This window comes from Lates calcarifer, linkage group LG2 (genome assembly GCF_001640805.2).
Source record: "Lates calcarifer isolate ASB-BC8 linkage group LG2, TLL_Latcal_v3, whole genome shotgun sequence".
NCBI lineage: Eukaryota > Metazoa > Chordata > Actinopteri > Centropomidae > Lates > Lates calcarifer.
This window is the reverse complement of record NC_066834.1, coordinates 3,262,322-3,273,532: the sequence shown is the minus strand read 5'-3', so window position 1 is coordinate 3,273,532 and position 11,211 is coordinate 3,262,322. Positions and strand designations below refer to the sequence as shown.

At 40.9% G+C, this 11,211-nt stretch overlaps 1 protein-coding gene across 2 annotated transcripts; it reads left to right on the top strand.

Moving 5' to 3' along the window:
- Positions 1-122: 122 nt before the first annotated feature.
- On the top strand, positions 123-10,804 carry tmem276b (transmembrane protein 276b). 2 transcript variants are annotated; one of them, XR_001962031.2, is made up of 5 exons: positions 123-2,175; positions 5,342-5,455; positions 6,367-6,504; positions 6,746-7,346; positions 7,891-10,804. XR_001962031.2 is itself a non-coding variant. In XM_018686290.2 (4 exons), the coding sequence occupies exons 1-4, from the start codon at positions 1,779-1,781 to the stop codon at positions 6,991-6,993; spliced, it is 897 nt and encodes a 298-aa protein (XP_018541806.1). In that variant the 5' UTR covers positions 123-1,778; the 3' UTR covers positions 6,994-10,804. The 2 variants fall into 2 exon arrangements, 1 of the variants encoding a protein (XP_018541806.1); XM_018686290.2 differs by having other exon boundaries at positions 6,746-10,804.
- Positions 10,805-11,211: the final 407 nt, after the last annotated feature.

Here is an 11,211-nt window from a genome sequence, read left to right as displayed (position 1 = left end):
CTGTTTATTTTCAACTTTATGAAAAAAGACCCCATGTACCAGCAGACAGTCACATGAAGCATTAGGATACAGGCGTTATATTGATCTCAGTGGGATTTGGATATCCTGATATTGATTGGTAGACCTGTGGTAAAGTGCTGAGGCAGCTCGGTGTGTTGCACTGACCTCGCTGCACAAAAAGACCTGTCCACCGTGAGCATATTTCTACTGCAAAGATCCTATGCCTGAAATGTCATATGGGAGTGGAGGGAGGGGGTATTGATTGTGTGTTGCCCAATTTCAACACAGTCTGTTTGGCAAGCTTCTGTTGCCATAACGACTCCGCCGTGGGTTGCCTTCCTTAGTCATCAGCCTGTGAGCAGCCCTATTGTCTGTGGGAGTCTTCCTCAGTCACAGCGCAGAAGGACAACAAACCACCGCTATGTACACTGTAGTGGTAGTGACAAATCTTTCATTGATACTCGGCTGTGTTTCCAGAACTCCGTTTAATAACTTTACGTTTAATCCAAGCGTTTCATTCCTGGATTCTGGATTAAAATGAAATCTTCCATGAGCTGCTTTTTGATTTAATGCCTCTGCTGAAGTCAACACCAGAGCAGGACTTCTTAACACCAAAACGGTGTTGAACCAGGCTTTACACATGAAAACATGGTCCAGTAACTGTCAGAAATCAGTCCCAGTAAGCTTTGTAACAGATGGTTTATCATTTACAGAATCTCATTTAACTATGGAGCCATTAGAGATAGAGAATGAAATGTGTGGGTGTAAAGGAATTAGGCTTCCCTCATCAGTCAGTGTAGGCATTTAATTTAATTCAAATTTGCTTTATTGACATGATTAGAATTAAGGACAGTATTGCAAAAAGCAATCATCAAATATCTGTAACAAACAGTAAATGTTGTACTTTAGTTGAGTCCACAGTTGTCTATGACCTCTGTATGAGTTTTAGGGTTAACTTGGCCTTTATCCCTCACTGTCCTCCTTTTCTTTTATCTGTAAGGGTTATGGTCATCTTTTAGCTGTTTTTGTATTCTGTATTTGTTTTTGTTTTGTATCAGTTATTTATTAATTCTTAAAATGACATTTTATATTCAAAAAAACAAAAAAAAACATGTAAACATTGATATTTTGAATACAAATGTGTAATAATCTGTTGGCATTCATCTCAAAGCCTTAGGTTGATTGGCTGAGTCATAAAATCCACATTAAAATCACCACTAATTGTGCAACTCATAATTTATAGCAACCACTTTGTTGTTGCTGCTGTTCAGGAACGCGCGGGCTGTTTCTAGGCAGGAAACCAACTTATTATTGACTGAAAAGATTAACTGCGTATGATTAATTCCCCCCTCCGCTGCACCTGTGTTTTTACATGTTTACCAAATCCAAAAGATGACCATTCAAGCATCACTAATGACCACTCCCCCGTTACGGAGCACATTCCTGTGTCTGCTCCCCATCCCGCAACAACCTGGAGGAGAGAGAGCGCAACTACATCACTGCCCCTGCCTCCTCCTCACAGCGTTGGTCGCCATCCATCCTCTCTCCTCCTGTACCATAACAGATGGTGGGAACAACATTGCATCCACCGGGCACCACAACAATAGACCGCAGCATCCAGTCCAGACGACGCTGGCCTCGCACCATCATGCTCCTGGTGCAGGACCGCGTGAGGCTGTGAGTGCCGTCGTGATTTATTTCACGCGGTACCAACACCACCGCCACGGCCACGGAGGAACCTTCTTGCGACTGTTTGGGCTCTCCATCGAGCGGGGAAGATGGCCGCTATGAAAATATTAACCAGCACGGGGCTCTTCTTGGCGTTCTGTGCGCTGGGGCTGCTCGCCATGGCGATTTGCACCGATTATTGGTACGAGACCGACGCGAGGAGGCATCGAGAGAGGTGTAAAAACTATGCCAACAAGCGAAACGACCCAGGTTACATCTACATTTCAAACCACAACCTCCCCCTCCAGATGCCTCCAAAGAGCCTGGAGAGGAAAGGTAACGGCCCAGATGCTGGGGCTCTCATCAGGGGGAAGCGGCACTTTCTGGCCGCGGCGTCTGCCATGGAGTCTCACTGCAGTCGGCAGTTTAACTCCACCATCTCCGGGCTGTGGAGGAAGTGTCACCGGGAAGGATTCGACCTGGAGACTGAGGACCTTATTTACAAAGGTAAACACGAGCGGTCTGAAGCCTCTGGCTTTTCTTGTGTGCACCAGGCCGTGATGCTCGGCGATGAGCTCACACCTAGCCTGACACAAACACAGGATCATCCAGAGGCCCACTTCTCCCCCTCACATCACTGTGTGTGTCTGCGTTTTAAATGTTAATGTTGTGACACCAGATAAGAATCTCTGTTTTTTAAGCTCATGTCTGATTTTCTTTTGTGTGTGTGTGTGAATTTCGCTGTCCATGGTGCTGAGTGAACCTCCTCTTGCTGAGCCCCCTCTCCGAGATAATGGCCGGTCATGTTTGCTCCTTCTGTTTTTCTGAACCCGTTTTTTTTTTTTTTTTTTTTGCGTCTGAAGGAGACTAAACAACATCCAGTGAAGACTGATGTCACACAAAGTGGTTTTATAGCGCAAAAAGAGCTAAAATCATTGACTGAACAGCAGAAAAAACACAATGTACAGCCCTGAACAACAATAAGAAGCCAAATGGGCCCCACTCATTTATGCTGTAGGCTGCCTGGTCCACAACAAGGTCCTAAAGCTGAGCAGATACACAAAGAGGAGAACCTCAGTCTGGGTGTCACAAATTGTTTTTGCAGTTACAGCTGTCAGAGTAGACAAAGATGAGGTTATACATCAGTACACCTAAAAAGCAGTGACACAGTATCAACATCCTTCCTTTCTGTTCACAGCATTAACTGTCATGCTGTTTAAACATCCATCTCTGTCTGGGTCTGCACCACTTAGTCTGCCCAGAAATTATGCAGCCTACAATATGTGCTGCTTTCAGTTCTGCTTTTTAAAAGTCATTACGAGGCAACGCCAGTGTACAGCTGCTCTACAGAATACAGCTCCATACATTTAATACACAGATCTGTTTCTGTTCAGCTGCCTGTACCTGTCAGTCCTTTAGGACATGAGCACATCGCCCCATTGCATACTACCTTTATGAAGCTTGTTGACATTGTCTCAGAAAGGTTTTGATACAGTAATTATGAGGTTACATCAGATTGTGCACAGTGTAAAAAACACATCTGACAATCTCTTACACATTGTGTCAGCAAATGAAATAATGTTACAAGCTTCACAGAGGTAATGTTTGTTGTAAGGGAAGAGCATGATATCATGCCCACACGTTGAACTGCTCAAATTTGATTGTGGTCCCACGACAATGTATTTAACGGCTATTAAAAGTGCTTGCTAGTACTAGCTCCTGCACCTTTGGGTCATTCAAACTGAGATCCAAGCAGCCAGACTGGAGGTGCTGGTTAGAATATGCCTCAGCTGCAAATATCATGAAACCCATTTACAGTACTATTAGTTTTAGTACTCTATGTGATCTACTTTGCCTGACCTGATTCTTAACATCATGTCTATTCATTTTGATAATTCTGTTTAGTGCAAATATTGGTGCTGATATCTGAGCAATTCAATATCATGTGGGGTCAGAGTCAGCTTTATATATAGACTAATAACCATGTTTAACAAACTAATAGAAAAATGAAAGCATGGAAATACCAGCTTTACTCAGGCACAGCCACAGTCACTACACCAAAGATGTATTTGCACAAGTAGCATTACTTGAATTGGTACACATATCAAAGTGACATGTCCTGGAAATCACACAAATAATTTAACATCATAATAGCTCTGACTGAGCTTGTTTTCAGAGCTGTTCCAGCCACTCAACCAACTTAAATGTGAGTGTGCTCACCAGTCTAAACACATGGTGAGATTAAATGTCAACAGCCAGTCAGATGTTTTAAAGTTTTCTCATTTAAACTCTGTCCGTGCACTTGTGGGCAAGCAACAAATCCACAGCTCTCCAGTGATGCAATTTTACAAAACTGTGTTCAGAATCAGACGGAATGAAAGATGAAAGCTGCAAAATGTTTAACAATTGAATACGTGTCGTTGGGGAGCACGGTTTGTTAGAAATTATTTTCTCAAGTGCTGCAAATTGTGAACTGTGATGGTGCACGGGTGTAAAGGTGTGTGATGTTTGTCTAATTGTGATCACAGTCTGCGACGTCGGGAAAATATCAATTTCTATGTCAAAAATTCAGTTGTGTACAAATGTAGCATGTAGCTGATATGTTTTGGAGCAGGTGTGTAGAGCTGCAAAGATTAGTCAAAAATCAAACAGCTACTACTTTGATAATAGATTACTCATTTCAGCTTCTATCAAGAGAAACTAATTTGTTGTCTTCTATAATAATAAACCGAATATCTGGGGTTTTGTTGGTGTGTCAAAACAAGCATTTTGAAGACCTTGGGTGTTTCCAGCTTTTGCCTTTTAACCAGCAGTGTGCACTGTCACCATTTCAAGAAGTGTGGTGCAAGATTTAGTCCTAACACAGGACAGCTCGCATACCTGAACTATGGAGCTATCTGCAGTTATGTGTCAGTCGTTGGCTTTTCAATATCCCATCGGATATTTGAACTAAAAAACACCCTGATGTAAACAACTCTCCTCTGTAGTTGCCTGGATGTCATTAACAAAGAACATTCAGATCAAAGCTTTGAAGATCACAAACACGAACAAAAGAGCCTTAAAATCCCCAAAAGATAACACAGGTTGAGGCTCTGACACAGAAGCACAGAAGTCAGGAGAATTTTCAGTTCTCATTTTTCTGACATTTTTTTATAGAAAGCAAAAAACATTTCACACTCTTCTCTCTTCTGGTGATAAGTACATATATAAAAAATGTTGATATCTCTTTCCATAGGAGCATTGAGTTGAACGTGTACTTGTTTACTCCATAAAGCTTTTAAACCTGAATGTAGCTAATTCTGAATACAGTTTACTGCACTGACCTTCATGTAAATGTGAATAGATTCACTTTAAGTAAGAACAATTAAGGTTCTGTATGTGGCCCTCAGTAGAATAATGCATATTCCATATTGTTTCTTAATCCCCCCGTAATAACAGTGTAGGAGTGGCTGGGAGCATGAGGTTAATAAGGCCAACTCAGTTTATTAAAGCTCAGTGCAGGCGTAAAATAAATATGAAGCTTTTTTACCATGTGTATATTATTTCATAATCCCACAAGTGGGCCAAAGGTTCAGAATGAGATTTTTACTTAATTTTCTTGTTACCTCTCTCTGCTCGTATTAAGGATTTATGTGCTCCAGTCGTAATTGTCTCTGTCTTTTTTTTTTGCCAGGGATAATTCAGAGATGTACCCCCGTCAAGTATCACTACTCTTCGTCCATCCTCCCGCGAAATTTACCCATCAACATCACAAAGACCATACGACAGGATGAGTGGCATGCACTCCGTAAGTCTGAAAGTGTTTCTCTGTTCTCGGTTTAGTTGACTCAGTTTTTTGAAGTTCATGTGAAATGTGATGTACCTCAAGGCACGATTTTGGGTCCTATCTTACTTTCATTGTCACATTAGGTACAAACTTCGATATTTTGGTGTTTTTGTCTTGTTTTTTTTCCTCTTTTTTCTAGCTCAACCACTGAAAGAAAATCATGCCATTATTTCCCTGTGCTGTCATCATTCCCTTCAATCAGTCAGACATTATACCATAATGCTAGCCTCTTTACACTGGTTACCTTCTGTTAATTTCTGAATTGTTTGAAAGATTGTGCGTATCATTTGAAGGCACCGCTGCTGAATATATCACTGATGTTATAAGCTCCTCTCCATGTTTAGACCCATGACCAGAGGTTATCAGGTCATCACTATTAGCGAGCAATTTGCTTTAGCATGGTGTATCTTAGGTCGGACAGATCAGCATAGTCTAGCATAAACAGAATAAACTAAATATTAGTGTCTCTTGAAGCTTACACTGGGTTGTTGGTTGGGCTGTTGCATCACATCTTATACAACTGAAGTAATAACATATTCATTTTCAAGTTACCTGCTCAGTCAAACACACTGTTGTGTGGGAGACTGATTGTAGAGTGATAGTGTAACAGTAGATGCTCAAACGTCGGCACTGTAGTTTGAGGGCGACTGACTCCAGCTTTACAACTCTGCAAAATGATTTTCTATTTTCACTGGCAAATGAAATGGAGACAATACTTAGATTTTCCCTTCAGTTTCTTCGAGCAGACTGTGACCACTGGGACTACTTTTACATTTGCCATTAAATGCACCTTTCAGAGTAATCAGCAGTTTGATCGTTCAGCACCTGTAAGTTACACTTCACCTGGTGACGCTTTCACGTTTGCTTTGCAGATCTAAGAAGAATGACGGCCGGCTTTGTGGGCATGGCCGTGTCCATCATTCTTTTTGGCTGGATCATTGGAGTGCTGGGATGCTGCCAGCAGCATGACCTCATGCAATATGTAGCTGGGCTACTCTTTCTCATGGGAGGTACTGTGAGAGCACATATGCTCGCATCCACACGCAAGCATGCAGACGAAATCCAATTTTATTCAATTTCTGTGTTTATTTGGTGACAGCTGAGAGCATCTTTGGGTTACCATGAGATGGCAGATCAATGTTGTGCAGTAACATGATGCCTGTCCTGCAGTGAGATGCACAGCACATGTAGGAATGCAATCATCGAGCTGGAACCATTTTAACTCACTGCTTGTCTCTTCTGCTCTCACAGGAACATGCTGCATCATCTCCTTGTGCACATGTGTGGCAGGAATCAACTTTGAGTTATCCCGCTACCCCCGCTACATGTACGGCCTCCCTGAGGACATTAGCCATGGCTATGGCTGGTCCATGTTTTGTGCCTGGGGGGGCCTCGGTCTCACATTGCTGGCTGGCTTCCTCTGCACCTTGGCCCCGTCCCTGAGCACGCCCGCTCGCACGACAACCCACAAGCCGAGGCAGGAGAACGGAACCGTGTGACAGGGCCGAGGTGTAAGTCGTGAAGCGATTGACCCACCGAACGCACAAATCGCACCCCTCCAACCTTGATGTGCAACTCTGAAACTTTTTTTTTTTTTTTTGTCTGATCACCATCTCACACCACCCTCGACATCGCCATCCCCCTTCAGTGTTTTCAGTGTGCCTGAGTTGTGGTAGAAGGAGCAAAGTAACAACAAACTTCACGCACCTAATCTCAAAAATTCCAGAGGGACCTCCAGGAACAGCAAGATTACCACCTACGTAACATATGACTGAGGCACGGCTCTCACAGCACAAATAAGACATTTTTTTGGTCCAGATTTTTGACATGCTGACTTTTCGGTGATCTAAAGGTGACTGTTTTCTCTAAAGAGAATTTGTCTTAAAATGGTGCTCTCTTAAAAACATAAAGCCACATACTCTCCCACACAGCACACACACAGACACACACACACACACACACACACAGACACACACACCAGCTTTTTCACACATGCTCAATTACTCTGGATGAGTCATGAGAGAAATCCTCCAAAAGGAACAAACATACAAATATCAGGCATCCTGTCAGCATTCCTCTTTCAGTCGAGTGACGTGTGCTGTGTTATTGTTCGTAATGAAAAAAAAAATCCAGGCGTTGACTGCCCATTGCTTATCTTTAGTGTAGCACACTTACTGATATCAAACATGAGCCCCGGGGGTAGAATGTCTGCACTAAATGGATCTAGCAGCGTGGTCAGTTCGATAAAACACACAGAAGTAAATTTGCATTGAAAAGCAAATTGTTTGATGCTTCTTTAAAGATTCTCTATGTACAAATGCATCTCTATGTAGATCCAGATCATTGTTTGTGTAAAGTAGATTTTGAATAAGAATGTTTGTTTTCTGTTTGTTTAGAGGCGATAATGGCTGAAAGTACAGAGAAGATAAAGAGCGACAGGATTGCGCCGGGGAGAATGAATCTATTATGTATTCAGCAGCGTGAAGGTATTTTGTGGTACCAAATGAAAAGGAGAAAGAAGTAGAAGAAAGCATTAAGTCACAGTAACTGCTGAGCTGTGACTTAAAGCTGCTGTGCTGTTACCACTCTGGCAGACCCAGTTGTTTGCTGACAGCTGAATCATAACCTGACAAGAGCAAAACAAGAAACCAAACTGTGGAGGAAGTATTTGATTACTCCATTGTTTACCCTTAATATTGGTCAGCCGTTTTGTGTAATGCAATGAATACAAGCAAGTTAAGCAATTTTAGAAGAAGAAAAAAATGCAACTTCAGTGACCCCACTTAAAAATGAAAGCACAAGCTGTATTAGTGCTCATGTGCACTGAATACGGTAACATATTAACATAACACAGTGGTAGAAGTCCAAAGTTTCATCATGTCCTGACTAAAATCTGGCTTTAGGGCATCATTTATGGAGGAACAGTTGTTTTCTTTTCTTTATACGTGGGTTAGACAGAACAATCGGTAAAGGCGCGTTTCATGACGTTTACTTGCAGCCGGCGTGTAATTCAGTTTACACACTGATGTTTCATGTCAACCAAACAAATTACATGTGCAAACTTCAGGACACAATAATTTGCCAGTAGACTGAATCATTAGCTTCTGCTAAACGCATGATATTTCAGTCTACAGAAGGCAGAGGAAAAACACAAAGAGTAACTCAGAAAAACGTACTGAACCACAATACAAGGCACAACATGTATATACTTTAAAAACAAAAACAAAACTAAAGTGTCAAAATGAAGTAATAAGTCCACTCCAGTTTGATTGACCTGTGGAACACATCTTGTGTCATCTCTTGATCAATAAGATACATATTTATAGTATCCTAACTTACAAAATGCTACACCACATATTAGCATGTGATAGGAACATGAGAATTATTCCATTTTTCTATTAGGAATTCAACTGTTGGATTCAAAATGTATCCAAATCTTATGTTTGAAAAAGCACAAATAGTGATTTAGAAGGCTCTTAACTACAGAGACGTACATTAAAATGTCTAATCACCGTATGCTCATTTTGTGTTTCAATTGTGACGTGTTCACATGGCCAAAATGAACAGTGAAGTAAACTGAAAATCACATGTATCCATTCTAAAATGGCTTCACACTGAAGTGTATTTCCAACAAATATAAAAAAGCAGATACATTTAGTTGGACAACGGCTGCATTTTTGAAAACAACAAAATAAGGAGTAAATAGTTGTGGTACACACCTACAACTGTGTGTCATTAGTACAAATCAGTAAAATGCACCACCTCTGTTTACCAACCAACAAAAGTTTACCATGCATAGTATGTAGTATGAGATGGGACCATATAAAAGGTTTTGAGTGCAGAAGGTTTGGTTTGTTCAAGGAAATGGAAAAACAATTCTCCTGGTGACAGTTTTGGATGATAATAACTCACAGCAGCCAGTTTTCTGTTATGCAAATAAGATTATTTTTTCTTCTCCCTCCCCCATAAATGTTGATTGCTGGAGATGAGTCATGAGATATTTTATCAGCTCTGTCAACTAAAAAAAAAAAAAGGTGTTATAATGTGTGTTGACAACACTGTATGTGATGTTCAGTCCTTTCACCATCACCATTAACCTCCTCATGAGGCTACCACTTTTCTCAAGTCAAGGAAATTAACTGAGGCATGATTGAAAAACTGTATCTTCAGTGTCTTGTTGAATCTTTGCACTTTGCTGGGTCTCTGTGAACCTGAGGTCTGAGCAGGAGGAGTTATACATTATATGTTTGCAAGGCCACATATAGGAGCAAAAAGATGATCAGAGCATGTGATAAGCACATATGAGTTTGGGTTTATACCATGTTGTGCGTTTAGGGTCAGTCGGTCCAGGCTCTTATCATGAAAAAAATAAAAGGAAATAAAAAACAAGGACATGCCATAAATATAAAAAATATTTATATTTACGGTCATTACACTGACACTTGTTAGTGTATTTTCTGACAGACTCACAGAATACAAAGCTGTTTGGTGTTTTGGTTTTATAAAATTTTAAGTTCACACCCAAACTGATACACAGTAATTTAAGTATTACTGTAAGCAGTAAACTGTAATGTATAAGTACATGGTGCGAGTATAATGTGTTGTTAGGACTGAAGCACAACTGCACACAAATCTTACAAAGTTTGTTTTTTCTTTTCTTTTGTGTGTGTGTATTATAGGTGGGAAAATCTGCCTTTTCCAGTAATGATGTGCCACTACTGCACATGTGCAGGACTTTGTCAAAAAGTATTACAAGCAAAGATTTTAAAGCACATATTTACACCCCTCCCCCCGCCCCTCTCCTCCCTCCCCAAACTCAAACAGTCAATTTCAAAGCACATAACAGTGTCTGTATTTTAAAACTAAGATTTTGTCATTGATTGGACTGAGCTTCAAAACAGAACAACAGCAGCACACAGTAGCAAGATTTACAAAACTTTGAAAAAAAATCACGTGCTTTAGAGAACAAATGAGGTCGGCACAGTGTAACAATGTATTTGAAATTGTTGTAAAATCCCTATCAAGTGGCAACTTCCTGTGTTTCATGAGGAACTTAGAAATGTACTCTGTGCAATGAGAGATGCCCTGTGAAAACGCCGCCATTTAGAGTGGCACTTGTTTCAGTAGCACAGCTATTATTTTCTACAAGTCATTTATACTGGTTCAATCCACTGCAGATGTTATGTGGGGACTACAAAAGACATTACAGTCTTGCATGATCTCATTACAGCTAGTTTCTTTCAATATATTAAAAACTTGTGTCCATTTTTAATTAATTTATTTTACTGAAATAAAATATGTAATTACTAATGCGTTGTGACTCAGTGTTTGTGTCTGAATTCGACAGTGTTTGCGACTCTTCCCCACTAATGTGACTCTCTTTATCTGGCTGACAGGGCAGCAGAGTGTTTTGTGCTGTTATATCTGCTGGGATGAGGTTGTTTATGGAGTTAAAACCAAGACAAGATGTCCAGTCCAGCTGAGAGATGAATGTCAGCCTGAGAGGTAAGAGCACTGTCCTCCACACAGGCATGGAGGCGAGGCTTGGCCCTTTGTCACTTAGGACATGGTGCCATCTAGAGGGAGGACTTGATGCTTTGTGCCTTTGCCTGTTAAGGACTGAAGTGATCAACTCACTGCTACAGACCCATAATGCACCAGCACACAGAAATGTATTACAAAAATGCATGTAATACATAGTATATTGTGTTTTGTAA

Coding starts and splice junctions, on each gene's coding strand:
- tmem276b (XM_018686290.2), top strand. CDS start 1,779: ATGGCCGCTATGAAAATATTAACCAGCACGGGGCTCTTCTTGGCGTTC. Junction 2,176..5,341: donor TGAGGACCTTATTTACAAAG/GTAAACACGAGC, acceptor TTTTTTTGCCAG/GGATAATTCAGAGATGTACC. Junction 5,456..6,366: donor GGATGAGTGGCATGCACTCC/GTAAGTCTGAAA, acceptor TTTGCTTTGCAG/ATCTAAGAAGAATGACGGCC.